The sequence below is a fragment of the Zalophus californianus genome, chromosome 1, assembly GCF_009762305.2.
Source record: "Zalophus californianus isolate mZalCal1 chromosome 1, mZalCal1.pri.v2, whole genome shotgun sequence".
Taxonomy (NCBI): Eukaryota; Metazoa; Chordata; class Mammalia; order Carnivora; family Otariidae; genus Zalophus; species Zalophus californianus.
Window position 1 is genome coordinate 6,382,728 of NC_045595.1, and position 16,774 is coordinate 6,399,501.

At 48.1% G+C, this 16,774-nt stretch overlaps 1 protein-coding gene across 4 annotated transcripts in view; it reads left to right on the forward strand.

The window, feature by feature from the left end:
- INSR (insulin receptor) overlaps nt 1–16,774 on the forward strand; it is a 124,224-nt gene that overhangs the window by 86,885 nt on the left and 20,565 nt on the right. For 2 of the 4 annotated variants that reach the window (XM_027582997.2, XM_027582996.2), the window contains exons 6-12: nt 723–937; nt 1,885–2,011; nt 3,765–4,015; nt 5,319–5,486; nt 9,151–9,352; nt 10,934–10,969; nt 16,029–16,300. In XM_027582997.2, coding sequence (XP_027438798.1) covers nt 723–937; nt 1,885–2,011; nt 3,765–4,015; nt 5,319–5,486; nt 9,151–9,352; nt 10,934–10,969; nt 16,029–16,300 — 1,271 coding nt within the window. The remainder of the gene's footprint in view (nt 1–722; nt 938–1,884; nt 2,012–3,764; nt 4,016–5,318; nt 5,487–9,150; nt 9,353–10,933; nt 10,970–16,028; nt 16,301–16,774) is intronic. The other 2 variants (XM_027583000.2, XM_027582998.2) reach the window with 1 other exon arrangement.

A 16,774-nucleotide genomic window follows, 5' to 3' on the forward strand; every position in this document is an offset into this window, starting at 1 on the left:
AGACCTAGCCGAGGAAATTGATACAGTCACTCTTGGGAAATCGCAAGGGGTACAGCCCAAACTTTGTGCCCTCCAAGTGTGCTTTGGGCTTTGTTATGAGCTGGAGTGCTGCCTTGACCGGGACCCTGGGAGTGCTGTGCCCTGCACCTTCTCAGCTCTTGGTCCCCTTTGACAGTGACTGCACCTACTCCTTGCTGAAATTCTCATCTCTGGCCCACAGGATTCTAATTCTTGGGCATACTCTCCCTGCCTCATCTCGCTCCCAGGTCCCTTTACTCCACCTGCTTTGAGAGTTGGTGTGCTGGGCTCCCAGCCTTGGCTGTCTCTCTGACGAGCTACGTGTGCTTAGAGCTCCAGCCCTGGCTTACCCTCAAGCCCGTCTCTAGCGGGGTGACCCCCAGAAGCCTCATATGCCACATGTACAAAATGGAACGCCTTTCCTTGCCCCCGCTGTCCATCCTCATTTCTCAGATCCCCTCCCCTCGAGGTCTGCTGACTCTGGGTCAGTAAAACAACAGAGAGCCAGACTATCTGTGTTTCCTGTAGTTGGAGATGGACTCACGAGCGACAAGTCTGAGGAGGGCTGTCCAACAATGCTGTCAAGGACCCAGATTCTGTCCATTTTTGTGCTCCTCAGGGTCACAGCTCCAGCCATGGCCCCGCCATCTTGGCGTTGGAGGTGACAAGCCAGCGAATGACTAGGTTTGTGTATGTTTCCATAGGAACTACTCTTTCTACGCCTTGGACAACCAGAACCTAAGGCAGCTCTGGGACTGGAGCAAACACAACCTCACCATCACTCAGGGGAAACTCTTCTTCCACTACAATCCCAAACTCTGCTTGTCAGAAATTCACAAGATGGAGGAAGTTTCAGGAACCAAGGGGCGCCAGGAGAGGAACGACATTGCCCTGAAGACCAATGGGGACCAGGCGTCTTGTAAGTGGGGATGCCCTGGTCCTTCCAACCCGTGGATCAGATAAGGTGGCCGCCCTCCTCCTTGAGAACTGCACTGGCCCTTGGGGGTGGGGTGGAGGTGTCATTGCCCCCCCCAATGAGCTAAAACAGCTCTATGTCTCATGGAGTTCTATTTCTGAAATATCGAGGACAGGTGTATCTTACCTTTGTGATTACAGAGATACAGTGCCTGATACTGGAAGACGCCACATCCACATTGAATGAATGAATGAATGATTCGATTCCTCCTTATAGATAGTCTTGGCTCCAATGCTCTAGCAGGTCCTGGAGCTGCTGTAGAGCTGGAGACTGCTAGCTGACTACACTCCTCTGACAGGTTCTCTCCTGAAGGGGCATCTGAGCCTTGAGGTGCCAAGGCGTCCATGATAGCCTCACAGGGAGTTGGGTCCTTGCGGCCAAGTGTGGGAATTCAGGGGAGGGAGAGAGCAAGGTTGGGGTGGAGCTTAAGGGAGGGCTTGCGGTCCACTCTTTCTAAGGCATTGTCTCTCCACCACCCGCATGCTCTCTATGCTCTCTAAACTCCCTCTGCATGTGTTCAGTTAGAACTGGAGTTATCTTGCGACACGTAAGGCTCGAAAGCCCACATGTATGACAACATTGTGCCAGGACAAGGTGTTACTCTTGAAAAATCACTTTTCCTAATAATTATTGGCCCGGTGTCCTTCTTGGTTTGGTGCTACTTACTGTTGAGCCTCTGGCCAAGTCACTGGCTGATGGAAGGGGCCAACTTGCATGACCAGCTTTTGCCCCTGAACCCGGGGAGAAGGCGTGTGGGAATGAGACCCATCCAGGGAATAGCAGATTGACATCTCCCTTCTCACTGGTGCTCTTGGGGATGTAGGATCACCTGTTTCGGGCTGCGCTGGAGCAAGGTTTTAATACTGATACTGTTTTGAAACTTTCCTTAGGTGAAAATGAACTCCTTAAATTTTCTTACATTCGGACATCGTATGACAAGATCTTGCTGAAATGGGAGCCGTACTGGCCCCCTGACTTCCGAGACCTCCTGGGGTTCATGCTTTTCTACAAAGAGGCGTAAGTAGAAGAAAAAGAGGTATGCGGGTTGGGCGTGTTCAGAGGTTCCCCTCTGAGACTCCTCTGTCTCTCTCTTCCTTGGGAATAGCTACCATAAGTCCTTTTTTACCGTCTCACAAGCTGATGGCATGTGAGGTTAGTAACACCCCTGTGTGTCAAAACCAGAAATGGAAACAGACAGGTTTCTTTTGGCGAGTTTCCTACAGCAATATTCCATTTTGCCTTATGTCCATATATCTCAGCAAGATATCCTTAACAAAATCTGCTCGGTCCGCTTAGTGGGTTTTTAAAGATTGATTTTTGTATTGATTTTGTGTTTTCTCCAACATTTAAAGAATTGTGGCAAAACATACACAACATAAAATTGGCCACTTGAACTGTGTTTCTGCACACAGCTCAGTGGCATTAAGCGCATTCACAGTGTTGTGCAACTATCACCAGCGTCCATCTCTAGAACTTTCTCATCTTCCCAAACTAAAACTGTCCCCATTAAACAACACCTGGTCGTTTTGAGTACAGTTGACCCTGGAACAATGCCAAAGTTAGGGGCGCTGACCATCCCGCCCTGGTCAAAAATCCACATATAATTTTTGACTCCCCGAAAACTTAGCTACTAATAGCCTGCTATTGACTGGAAGCCTTACAGATAACATAAGCTGTGGATTAACATGGATTTTGTATGTTATATGTATTATAGACTGTATTCTTACAACAAAGTCAGCTAGAAAAAAGAAAATGTTATTAAGAAAGTCATGGGGGGGCATCTGGGTGGCTCAGTCAGATAAGCGTCTGCCTTCAGCTCAGGTCATGATCTCAGGGTCCTGGGATCGAGTCCCACTCTGGGCTCCCTGCTCTGCGGGGAGTCTGATTCTCCCTCTCCCTCTGCCCCTCCCCTGCTCATGCTCTCTCTCGCGCTCTCTCTCTCTTTCTCAAATAAATAAGTAAAATCTTAAAAAAATATATTAAAGAAAAGAGTCATAAGGGAGGGAAAATGCATTTACAGTCCTGTACTGTAAAAAATCCACACGTGAGTGGATCCACGCAGTTGGGGCCATGTTGTTCAAGAGTCTATACGACTGTGCTGAAAAAAAGTTTTTTAAAGATTTTATTTTTAAGTAATCTCTATACCCAATGTGGGGCTTGAACTTACAACCCTGAGATCAGGAGTTTTAAAGGGAGATGATGGAAGTTGTGATAGTATTCATATTAATAATTGCTCCATCTTTGAAGATTTATTATGCTCCAGCTGTGTGCCGAGAAGTAGCACATAATCTCTCATGCAGTCTTTTTTTTTTTAAGATTTTATTTATTTATTTTAGAGAGAGTAGGCCCGTGCACAGGGAGTGGGGGGAGGGGCAGAGGGAGAGGGAGAGAGAATCTTAAGCAGACTCCATGCTGAGTGTAGAGCCTGATGCGAGGCTCCATCTCACAACCCTGAGATCATGACCTGAGCTGAAATCAAGAGTCAGTCGGATGCTTAAAGGACTGAGCCACCTGGACGCCCCTCTCCTGTAGTCTTACCAATAAGTAGTGAGGTAGTTGGTAACATTGTCGTCACTATTGATATAGTTGGAAAATTGAGCTATAAGGGAAGGGGTCCCTTCTCTTTGGGATCTGTGTCATTTTTCCTTGTGGCATAAGATTGTTGGTAAACAGGAGGCAACCCCGTAGGATGTCACCTTCCCTGCTGCAACTCTCCGTCCTCAGAGCGAGAGTCATGGAATGATAACCACCGTCTGCTTTGTCTTGAAAGCCCTTACCAGAATGTGACCGAGTTCGACGGGCAGGATGCGTGTGGTTCCAACAGCTGGACGGTGGTGGACATCGACCCACCTCTGCGGTCCAACGACCCCAAGTCGCAGAACCACCCAGGGTGGCTGATGCGGGGTCTCAAGCCCTGGACCCAGTATGCCATCTTTGTCAAGACCTTGGTCACCTTTTCTGATGAACGCCGCACGTATGGGGCCAAGAGTGATATCATCTATGTACAGACGGATGCCACTAGTAAGTGTTTCTTACGGGAAATGGACATCTTGACTTGAACAGTTGACACGGTGATGTTGTAGGAAGTGCTCTTTGATGTAGTTATTGGCTTCTAAAAGAGCCGGGTGCCCAAGTTTATAATTTCAAAAGACAAGGTAGTAGCAACAAGCTACTCTGTTCCCTCCCATTCTGGAAAATGTTCAGATATTCACAAAAGTAGAAAAATGAGCCCCATGGACCATCTCCCAGCTTCATCAATAATGTTTTGCTATTTTTATTTCGTCTTTGTGCCCCCTTCCCCCTTCATTTTTTTTTTTTTTTTTAGTTGGTGGCAGGGTGGGGGGGGGCGCTGGTCTATTTCCTAGCAATTTAGTGGTATTTGTATTTTCATAAAGCCTAAGTCCTCCTATTGTGGAGGTTCTCAACACTGGGGTGATCCTGCCCCCTTGCGGACCTTTGGTGATGCCTGGAGACCGTTTTGGTTGTCGTGACAGTGGACGTGGGGCTTATGGGCATTATACACTGCTCAGCATCTGCACAGGGCAGACCCCCCACGACAAAGAATTATCTGGCCCCAAATGTCCGTAGTACCTGAGGGTGAGAAACCCTGTCCCATGGGATACAGTCCAGACATTATGAGCCAGCCCCAGCTTTTTTGGCTGGTGCCCCCCTCTTCTTGTATCCTCCAGCAGTACCAGAGGACTCCACAGTTTCTGGAAGCTTCTAGCTTCTCGATCTTTGTACCCTCGATGCCCTCTGCCTTGAGAGCCTCAACGCCCCCCTCCCCCCCGACGCCCATTGACTCCCTCAGCCACCTGCATTCTTGAGGGGCAGGTTTTGTGGAGCCCAAAGGTGGTGTGCGTTTTGGGGGGTGTTAGATGAGGTGCCGTTTCAGTGATACGGATGACTGGCATCCCAGTGCTGAAAGTTACCCCGTGATTGGGTTCGATTTGGGGCAAATGTTACCTGGAAAATGTGAGTTTATTTATCTCTTCCCCCTACCCTCCCTTGCCTCAGCGTCTTTCCAATGCCTGGAACCGAGACAGCTTGGCACACAGTTGGAGCCTTCTATGCATAAATGCGTGTTGCATAAATGAGTGAACGAGTGGCTATGTAATCTGTGGTATGAATGGACTGTAATTTGGTACCCCGTGCGCTTGCCCGGTGAGCTTTCCACGTGTCTCCAGTTTTCTCTGCTGTTAAGTAACACTGCAGTGAACATCCCCATGATTTCTCTGACTGGTGTGTTCCTTCCTATGCCCGCCCGACAGCCAGTCCCCGCCCCCTGCTCACGATGCACTTGTTTTCCCTTTCTCCTTTGCAGACCCTTCCGTCCCCCTGGATCCAATCTCCGTTTCTAACTCCTCGTCCCAGATTATTCTGAAGTGGAAGCCTCCCTCTGATCCCAATGGCAACATCACGCACTACCTGGTTTTCTGGGAGAGGCAGGTGGAAGACAGTGAGCTGTATGAGCTGGATTACTGCCTCAAAGGTGAGTGCAGGTGGGTTTGTGGGAGCAGATGATCCGCTTTGTCCTGCTTCCAGGCAAGCATCTCTCCCCCGTGCTGGCTTCCCAGTGTAAGTGTGGGGGCATGTGCCCACACACGCCATCACCTCTTGTACCAAACCATGCAGACCCATTTCTAAACATCACCGCCTCATGACACTCCGAAGACTCGCATCAAAACCAGATAGTTCCATGTCTTGGCACCATTTCCATCTGAAATTTTCTCCCCCTCCCCCTTCCCCGCTATGGGGATGCAGCTCTGTTAACCCCCTGAATCTGGGGGCTAAGCTAGGAGTCGAGAGGTTAATAACAAAGTCAGGGAAGAGTTTTAGCCCCTACGTTTAGACCCTTAACGTTTTAAGGATTGAGGTAGCCAGGAGCGGTAATGCGTTCCCTTCTGTGCTTTCCATGAGAAATTTATACTAGAGATGATTCTCCCCCCCCTTTCTTTAATCTTGTTTACTTAACAGGCTTCATCCATTTGCAGGAAAACAGAAAAGTCTCTGAGCCTCAAAGTAGTTTATATAAATTAGTTTAAAATTTTAAAGCTGGATTTTAAATAAACCCCATCAAACCGGAGAAACAGATGTCATTTTTTTTCCTTTAGTTTTTTGTTGTTGTTGTTGTTCACTTGTGCTTTTTGTTTGTCCGTATTTATTTTTCTTTAGATTGTTTTGAGTTAGCGATTTCCTCAGCCCTTGACCTTGGAGGCGAAGGCTCAGGGACTGCTGGTGAGGCATGGCGGAGGCCTTGAGCCTGCGGGCGACTCTTGGCTGAGTGTCTGACCTGCTGTAGGGCTTTGGGCAAGTCACCGAGCTTGTCACCGGCCGCCTCCTTTTCGGGAGAAGGGGCAGGAGGCCAGATGATCTCTGGGAGCTGTCCCAGCTCTAAGATCATGTGCTATATGTATGCCTGTGACCTCATTCCCCGCCTGAGCTGAGGCTTGCAAACGTGATTTATCTCCCCAGATGCTTTATATAACTCAAGAGCAAGCACAGGCCTCAGCTTAGCTGTGAGCTGTTGGCCCTGCATTCAAGTAACCGAAACCACCAGCTTGAACCACCACCAGCAACAGCCCTTGGTGCTTCCCTTTTTTTTTTTTTTTTTTTTAAAGAGTAACAACTTCAGTTCTGAAAGTCTAAATCTATCATTACAATGTGGCTGTTTACACATGGCTTACTTTGTAATGATCACAAAGTTTATGGAATTGGTAAATAAACTTACTAAGGACAGATATGGTATGAATCCACCCATAGGAAGTCCCCAGAGGAGTCCCGTCCACAGAAGCGGAAGGTAGATGGTGGGAGCCAGGGGTTGGGGAGGGAGGGGGGAGTCAGTGTTTCATGGGGACAGAGTCAGGGTTTGGAAAGATGAGAAAGTTCTGGAGATGGATGGTGGGGATGGTGCACAAGAGTGTGAATGTACCTAATGCCACTGAGCTGTGCACTTAGAAATGATTAAGATGACAAATTTTATGTTACGTGTATTTTACCACAGTTTGAAAAACATACATAAAATAAATAAGCTTACTCACTATGACTGGTAGTGGTTTCCCATTAGTATCACCGGTATGGCTTTTCCCCCCCAAGCTTTATTGAGATATGGTTGAATTATAAGGTATTGAAAGGTAAAACTGTAAGATATTGAAAGTGCCCATCGGGATGATTTTGATATACCTATGTGCCGTAAAGGATTTCTCCTAGGTAGTGAGTGAGTTCGTACATCCATCGCTTGTATTGTGTGTGGGGGAACATTTAAGTTCGACTCCCTTAGCATGTTTCAGTTCTAGAATATGGCGTTATCAACTGCATTTTTAAAAATTGTGGTGGAATATATATAACATAAAATTGACGATCTTAACCATTTTTAAGCACACAGCTCAGCGGCACGAAGCGCGCTCACACTGTCGTGCAGCCGTCCCCGCCCTCCGTCTCCAGAACTTGCCATCTCCTCAAACTGAGACTCTGTCCCCATGAAGATGGGCTCCCCACCCCCCACCCCACCCCCGGCTCCCACCGTCTCCTCTCTGTCTCTGTGGATGGGACTGTCCTAGGTGCCACATTACCGGTCCTTCCACTGTGTAGTCACAGAAAAACCGTGAGACACTACGTGCCCTGCGGTGGGGGCCAGAGAAGGTAACGGGAGTGAGGAACTGTGTGTGGCCTGATCAAAAGGTCCTTTCCTCTCCAGAAATTTCTTAGGATCCTCTCACACGAAGGAAACCCGACCTTTTTCCTCCATCCGTTATGCCATGACCAGTCCCTGTAATGGTTAACCCAGCCAGGTTAGTCTGTGTCTATTAATAAATGTTAGAAGCGTTCTTAAGAGTCCCTTGTAGCATTCTCAGCTGGATAAATACTTAGGCTTCTGAGTGGATACTCACCATTCACGGGACGGTACTTAGAGCCCATTGTCTCCAGGACCCATTCAAGGGGAGAGGAAAAAAAAATGCCCAGTAGCCCCCGGGAGGCTCCAGGCGCAAGGGCTGGTGGCGGGAAAGGTGAATCCCAGGGCCCTTCGTGGATTTTGCCTGATGAGAGCAGCATTCATCCTCACAGTCGCACCCGAAGCATGTCCGTGGCCCGCACGATGGATGGCCGGTGTCCCTGGGATTGGACTCGGGGGTCGCGACACGGCCAGCTTCGGCACTTAAAAAACAACTTCGTGTTTTTGAAAAATGTCTTCCCCCATCTTGCCTCGCGTCGTTAGTCCAGAGTGTCTCCACCTCAGCACTGTTGACCTTTGGGGCTGGATCATTCTCTGGGGCCGGGGCTGTCCTGTGCCTTGTCGGACAGTGAGCAGCACCCCCGGCCTCATCCCGCAGGTGCCAGAATCTCCTCCATCCCGCAGGATTCCTCACAGCCAGAATATCTCCAGACCTTGCCCAGTGTCCGGGGGTGGGGTGGGGTGGGGTGTGGGTGGGGGATGGTGCCGAATCACCCCTCCCCCGCCCCAACCCCGGGGAAGAACCACTGCTCTACTGATTTCTGGATTCCTGAGTGAACTGTAGATTCTTTCATTTGTAACCATTGGGTCTGTAGGTCAGACCCTTTATGTGGCCTCCCGTTACTTTATATGGTTGGCTGGCTGATTGATTGATTCATGGCACTGTCACCTGCCCCCTCAGCCTTTCTCCAACCCCACCTCCCACCTCCTGTCCCTCGTTCTGTCCTGCTCATTACTTTGGGTTCTTGGTGTCTTTCGGCATGCCAGGGAAATTCCTACCTCAGGGACTTTGCACTTGCTTTTTGCTCCGTCTGAACTGCTTTACACCAAGACGTGTGCGTAGCTCATTCCTTTCCTTCATTTGGGACTGCTCGGCAGTCACTTCCTCTGAGACCACCTCGTGAAAAGCATCAGCTTGAGACATTCTCTGTACGTTCACCCTGCGAGCTGACCCATGGTATATGTGTTTATGTTTCTTACGTAGCGCCCCCCAATTCCCAGCCACTAGACTGTAGGTTCCATGGGGCCAAGACATACTTGGTTACCTTAGTCTCCAGTCCGATGGGGTTATGGTGTCTTCTAGTTTCTGGAACACTCTGACATGCACAGGTGTCCCCAGCCCCTCCGAGAAGACCCCCTTGGCGGTGTGCATGTTGCGGGCTCAGGGGGAGGATCCGAGGCCACCTGCTCTGCCTGTCTCTAGGGTTGAAACTGCCGTCCCGGACCTGGTCTCCGCCGTTCGAGGCCGAGGGCTCCCAGAAGCACAACCAGAGTGAATACGAGGAGTCTGCCGGCGAATGTTGCTCCTGCCCCAAGACGGACTCTCAGATCCTCAAGGAGCTGGAGGAGTCCTCTTTTAGGAAGACCTTTGAGGATTACCTGCACAATGTGGTGTTCGTCCCCAGGTCAGGACTGTTCATTGGCTCTGTGTGGAGGGGGGGTCGTTACAGGAACAAGATGAAGCGGGGACCCAGGGGGTGGGTGGGTAAAGGAGGAGATTCAATAGGAACCTTACCAGGAAGAGCAAATAAGCACTCCAAACAGGGACAAGTTAAAAAAAAAAATAACAAAACCAAAAAAAAACCCACAAACCCTCAACATTTGCTTTCCCACGTGGCCCAAACTCTTTGTCCCAGCCTGGGGTCTCCGCCTGCGTTCTTAAACGAGCTCCATTAGGTTTTGCGGCACACCCTGAGGAATGCCTCCTGGGCCCCATGTTTGATTTATCTTGAAGTCTCAAGCTCAGAGCATTCTCTTGTGTTCATCTCGCCAACCTTCTTGTCCTTCTGGAAATTTCTATGGCATCTTCAAAACCCGGAGGCTTCTCCTGTTTAAATCTGTTGAGTTTCCTTGAGGGAGGGAAGGGATGTGCTGATGTACATCGGCTCTGAGAGGGTTTGCAGTGAAGACGACCCCAGGCCCCTCCTCTGTCATTGCCTCTCCCAGAGGCAGAGACGCTCAGGTAAACGGCAGGTGTCTCTCGATGCCTCAGTTTACTTATCTGCCACGTGCAGATAATAATAGTTCTTGTTTCTTAGGACTGTGAGAGCACGTGAGTCACCCAGGCTTCATAGCCTTGACCCTGTGGACGTTTGGAGCCAGCTCGTCCTCTGCTGTGGGGCTGTCCTGTGTAGGATGATGAGCCGCATCCCTGCCTCCACCCACCCGACACCAGCAGTGCTGTCTGCATCATATTAGTTCATGAGTCTTTAGAGTGGCCCACTGACGTAGCTGTCACCTCCCTTTCATGGGTCCAGAGCCGGTGTTTCTGAGCTGGCGAGGGATCCGACCCCGGATCTGGCTGCTGGTGAGGGGTGTGGGCTGTGAGACGCCTCTTATCCCGCCCCCTTACCGCCCTCAGCAGATGGGCCCCCCAGCAATGTCTGATGCAATGCGCTGTCTCCAGAGTGGATCGAAACCCCAAAAGGGTGACATTGGGATAAAATAAGATTTTAAAATGGGTCCCTTCAAATGCCAGTCATCACTTCTCAGAAGAATAGACGTTTTCCCAGAACCATCGATGTGTGACATTTAAAAAAATTTTTTTTCTTTCTTGCTTCCCTCCCCCCAACCCGACCCTGAGTCCAAAAGAGCGCTAAATGTCAGAGCCCAGGCATGGAGGGTGGGGGCAGTTACTGTTTTACCAGTTAAAAACAAAATGCTGCTGGACTTAAGGAAACGGCTGAGTCAGTTGTGATGTTTAAATGTAGTCAAGTTTGGCATCTGAGGGGGTACCCCAGCTGGCCAGGTCTCGGGGGAGGGGAGGGTATTTTCTCTGATTCTCCCCCGCCCGCCCTCCCCCCATGCTGTGTTCTCTGCATCTGATGGAGATGATGTGATTTGGGGGGTGGGAGATGTGGTCCACAGTCAAGGGCAGGGCACCCTTGGGCTGCTCGGAGGGAATGTGGCTTCCAGGGTGTCAGAAGCCAGAGGTCTGTCTGAATGAGTTCTGTCTGTCCTCAGAGTGGTTGGTTTTGTTTTCACAGAAAATCCTCTTCAAGCCCTGGTGCTGAGAACACTAGGTACGGCTCACCTGCAGGAGGTCTGCGTGACCACTGGGGGCTGCTCAGCGCAGGGCCGGCGGGCCAGGCAGGGCAGGAAGCATGCTGTGTGCCTTTGAGACTCCAGAGGCTTCCGTGGCCTTAATGCATGTGATGGGCTGCTCTGCAGATATCGGAGGCTTCACGAATTCATACGGGAACTGCCTTCACCCTCAAATGGGATCTGGGCACAAATCTGCACTAACACACTCTTACTAAAATGTAGAATCAGGGGCGCCTGGCTGGCTCAGTCGGTGGAGCATGTGACTCTTGATCTCTGGGTCAGGAGTTCGAGCCCCACATTGGGGGCAGAGTTACTTAAGAAAAAAAATAAAACAGAATAGAAGGGGGTACTTTCTGGGCACCTCGTAGATGCCACACATTTCCCCCCATGTGTTCACTCGCTGAACATTTATTTAAACATTTGTTTATTGGCACCTACGGTGTGGGTCAGACTACGCCCGGACCCCAGAATCTGAGGCATGTGCAGCAGGTCGTGGGGGGGAGCCTGATCTGCGAACAGAATGTTTTTATTTGGGGTGGCAAGTGTGGGGCTGCAGGCATGTGAGCAAAGGCGTGCCGTGTCGCTGAACTCCACTGAGGACAGGTGGGCTTTCCTTTGATTTGTGTCTGGAAGCTCCAAGGGGGCTTGTCCTGAAGGAGGGGACAGGCCGAGAGAGGCTGGGGAAAGGAAGGCCTTGGGATGAATCGGGGCCCCTGGGAGGAGCCAGAGGGGAGACTGGAAAGGCAGGTCAGGGCCACGTGGAGGGATGCTACTCAGAGGATTTGCTTCTTGATTTTTTCAGGCCTATTTGTGTGGCCCTGATCTGACCTCTAGTGGCCATTTGGAATACAACCTGCAGAAAAGAAAGGCCTAGACGTTTGAGGCTTGGGTCCATCCACATCGGGGTTTCTCAAATCCCAGACGTTTGACATTTAGGGCCAGATCATTCTCAGTTGTGGGGCCCGCCCTGTGCATGGTAGGATGTTGAGTGGCATCTCTGGTCTCTGGTCTCACAATGCCAGTAGCTTACGTGTTCCCCCAAGTAGAGACAACCAAAAATGTCCCCAGACACGTCAGATGTTCCCCCATGGTGGGGGGAGGGGCAGACTCGCCCCTGGTTGAGGACCACTGGTTTGGTATGAGATTGTGGGGTGTGTAGGCAGGGGAGAATGTGGGAACCCCAAACGACAGATAGCGGGGGAGGGGGGCGACCGCATATACATTTGGCTTGTTTGATGAGACCTTTTCATGTTTGGACACCCATTTCTCAGTAGATTTTCCTCAGGGACCAGTGTTGTGGTCATTTGGGAAAAGGCCCATTTATGCCTGGATGGAAATGTTCTGAATCTTGCTAACATGGGTCTGTCTTTGGTTTCCGTCCAAGAACGTCACTGGTATTGCAGATGAAAAGACCAGACAAAAAATCTTAATGCATGTCCCCCGCCCATGTAAGGTTTTTGTTCTGACTACAGTGCAGTAGAAACTAAAAATTGACTTCAAACATTTGAACAGAAAAGTGCTCCCTGGTGATTTAAAGTTGATTGCTTTGATACCTTTTGGGAGAAGCAGACTTTCATTAAAGTCCATTTGGAAAATAGTGGGAATGAGAATATCATGTACCTTAAATGTGTAGAATATCGCCAAAGCTGGGCTTTGATGCAAATTAGTAGCCTTACATGATTTTGCAAGTTAAGAAAGCAACCTAAAAAGGTAAAAATAGAAATGTATTGTGAGGGAGGGGAAATCGTTGAACTTGCAAATATAAGGATGAAAACCACAAATAACTAGAAGTAAAGCAGGTGATCTGAAACTAGGGTCGAAGGAAGATTTTAATGTTGCATTCGCTGGACAGTCTTGTGTTAATTCACTTTGAAGCTTTCAGTGAGGAGGAAGGTTTTAATTTGATCTGATTCAAGATGAAGCAGAGAAAATTAAATATTCTAATAACTTTGGTAAATGAGTAAAAGTTACGTCCCCAAAAGGCCCTGGGCCCAGAGAATTTTATAGATGAGTTATTTCAAACTCTGTGATATAGAAACTTTTCTGAGCATAGAAATCTATGGAAATCTTTCCAGGTCATTTTATGAAACTAACATAACGCCCCTTAGCAGAACGTGATGTAGATGCTATGTTGACAGAAACCCCAAGACCAGCTAAAGTGAGACTTTAGATCCGAACGTCCTAAGTGAAACAGTGTGCTGGCAATATTGTTTCACGCAGAAGTACAAGGATGGTTTACGATCAGGAGATGACGATAATGCATCAGGGGCCCAGTAAGGAAAATCATATGATAATCTCATGAGACAGTATTAATTAAAATTCCTAATTTAGGGAAATGAGCCAAAAAGAGGCCTTTTAGAAAAGCGGGAGCAGACTACTTCTGCTACAAGGTAAATAAATATTACCTCCATGAAACCAACAGCCAAGCTAACATTGTATTTAAACTGTCCCTGTTACATTGAGAAGGAAGCCCAGTGTCGTCGTTACTAAGTAACATTTTCCTGGGTATCTAGCCAATGCAATAAGACACAAAACAGAAATTAGGATAGCAAAGAATGGATTGTGGGAAATAATGTCATTGATATTCGCAGATAGCCCAGTGCAAGGGTAGACGTGCTGGGGTATTAACAGGCTGGACAGCCTGGCTGCCCATTTTTTTTTTTTTTTGTCAGTGAAGTTTTATCAGAATGCAACCACTCCCATTTGTTTATATTTTGTGAACCCCCGCTCTCAAGCTACAATAGTCGTAAAGCCATTGAAAGTTGAGTAGAGATAGAAAGTAGTTGGTGACACAGGCCCCACAAAATCCAAAATATTTACTTCCTACCATCGACAGGAAAAGTGTGCTGACTCTTTTTCTAGTGTGTTCCTTGGAAACCCAAGGATATCAACTATGAAGCTCTTAGAAGAGAGTTTGGGAAAGAAGGTACAATACAAATAAACAAAAAGCCCAGTGATATACTAGCAATAGCAATAGTTAGAATAGAAAACAGAGGAGACGATCCCTTTCATAATTGCCATACCACCTTGGTAACCCCATGGAGAATTAACTGTACAGGAAAAAATACAAACATCTGCTGAGCTCCAAGATTGTCCAGATACATGTGAAAGACTGTTTTGAATCATTTATAGAAAACTCACTGACGGTAGTGTTGATAACAGTGTTAATATCCTTAGTGAATAAACAGGGCAGCAGTAGGAACAGTGGGGAAAGCGCTAGAACATCATAAAAACAGAGGAGAAAGATGGACACTTCCCTAGAGAAACACAACGGACCAAGGAAGGAAAGACAAGCCCACACGGAATGGTATTAAGAGATGCAAACAAAGCAACAATGCCTTGTTTTTCAGTTAATCTTTTGGGTTGAAAATCTGCAAACAAACAAACAAAACCCAAAGAACCCTTTAACCCTGAGTACTGATGAGGTTATCCTGAGGTGCAGTTTCAGGGGCTCCTGGTGAGAGCCCCCGGTCAGTAGAAAGTTCCCGCAGAGCAATTTCGCTGTACGGATGAACAGGCGCAGCCTAGCACCTTCCCTTCTAAGAGTCTAGTTTTAGGATCTAATAAGACAATACGACAATGATCAAAGCAATATTTATAAGAGCAAAAATCCCTGCGGATACTCTTATGCAGACATCCTCAGAGGGCCTGTGGGCTCCGTTCCAGACCCACTGTTGTAAGACAAATATCGCAATAAAGCAGGTCGCCTGAAGTTTTTGGTTTCCCAGTGTGTATGAATGTTCTACTGGAACCAGACTGTAGTCTACTAGGTGTGCCATAGCGTTACGTCGAACAAACCAGTATACACACCTTAATTAAAAAATATTGCTACAAAATGCAGACCATCATCGGGGCTTTCAGTGAGTCATACTCACCGATCACAGATCGCTGTAACAAATATGATAATAATAAGAAAGTTTGAAATAGTGTGAGAATCCCCAAAAAGGTGACCCAGAGACACACAGTGAGGAAATGCTGCTGGAAAATGGTGCTGGTAGATTTGGCTGATGTGGGGCGGCCACAAACCTTCAGTTTGTAAAAATGCAGGATCCGCAAAGCACAATAGAGCCAAGTGCAATAAAATGAGGTATGTCTGTATTAAATAAAATAAGAGTTTGGTTAGTAATTTATGGCTCATGCATTAAAATGAATATTTTCCAGTTTTCCAAGTTTTCTGCAGTGAGCATGTTTCCTTTTGTAACAGGGAGGGAAAACCTTCACATTGAAAAAGACAAAACATAAAATCTGTGCTAAGTACTTAAGGCATTACGTTTTAAGGAAGCTCTTTGATGAATATTTCCAACAGAACAAGCGAACAAAGGATTACAAAGCTAGCTTGGTCCTCCTACCTACACATAATATTTCTAGGGAAAAAAATTGCCTCCAGGAAACAGAAGGCAGTGGAATGATGAGTCAATTAAATTTTCTCTCTGCTTTTTGTGTTTGCGTGTTTTTAAGTTTTTAGGCTATTGCATTTATTTCTTAATTTCTTCTTAATTGGGGGGAAATGTGTGTCGACTGCATTTTTTTTTTTTTTTTGGAGTTACCTTTACCAACCTGAGTGGTAAGATTCTTTTTTTTTTAACCCAAGAACTGAAATTTAGTCACTACTATGATGCAGATGCCCTATATGGTCATAAGAATTAGAAGATGCATTTTACCTGTTTAGACAGATGATGCTGGCCAGTAGTTCGGGAGGCTGGGCTACTGAAAAGCTAGACTCTGACATGCTTTAGGAATTTTGTCTTTAACACTGACCCGGGGTGGCCGATTAATCTGCAACATGACAACCTGAAATCAAGCACGTTGAGGGGAATATCGGTGTGTGTCCCCTGCCCATGGTCCTGGAGCCCCCTCCCCTCGAGGGCGTCCTGGGAGCTGCTCTGGGTCGTAATTCTGGGCAACCTGCATTTAATCTGTGTGCCTCCTTGCATCCCCACCGCACCAGTCTTTGATTCTGAGCCTTTCAATCTTCAGCATCGTTTTTGTCTTAAAGACGGCAACCGCATGACCGTGTGTGTCCTGCTGTCGTGACAGGCCATCGCGGAAACGCCGGGCCCTCGGGGACGTTGCCAATGTGACGGCAGCCGCGCCCACGGTTCCAGGTTTCCCCAACACCTCGACCAGCGCGCCCACGAGCCCGGAGGAGCACAAGCCCTTCGAGAAAGTGGTGAACAAAGAATCCCTGGTCATCTCTGGGCTGCGCCACTTCACTGGCTACCGCATCGAGCTGCAGGCTTGCAACCAAGACTCCCCCGAGGAGAGGTGCAGCGTGGCCGCCTACGTCAGCGCCAGGACCATGCCCGAAGGTGGGTGGTCCCGTCCCGGCGCCAGGAGACCCGGGGCTGACCAAGGGCCCACCCTCCGCCCATTAGGCAGCGTAGATGTGTACTTGAACTTATCTGCCTTTGTCATTTCTTATTTTTATTTGCGGCTGGCTTCACTGAGATCCCAGCTGACATAACATTGTGTACGTGTAAGGTGTACGGTGTGTCAATTTGATACGCGTACGTATTGCAATATGATTACCACCGTGGCATTAGCTGCCACCTCCGTCACAATACGTGGTTACCACTTGTTTTTCTGTAGCGAGAATGCTTAAGATCCACTCTCTGCGTTCCCCCTTTTTAGATTCCACATATAAGTGAGATCATACACTATTTGTCTTTCTCTGTCTGACTGATTTCACTGAGCAGAATGCCCTTAGGGACCATCCATATATGCCAATATTATTGTTTGATTACGCGAGTCATACATAGCCAATATATGAACTTTAGCAAAGA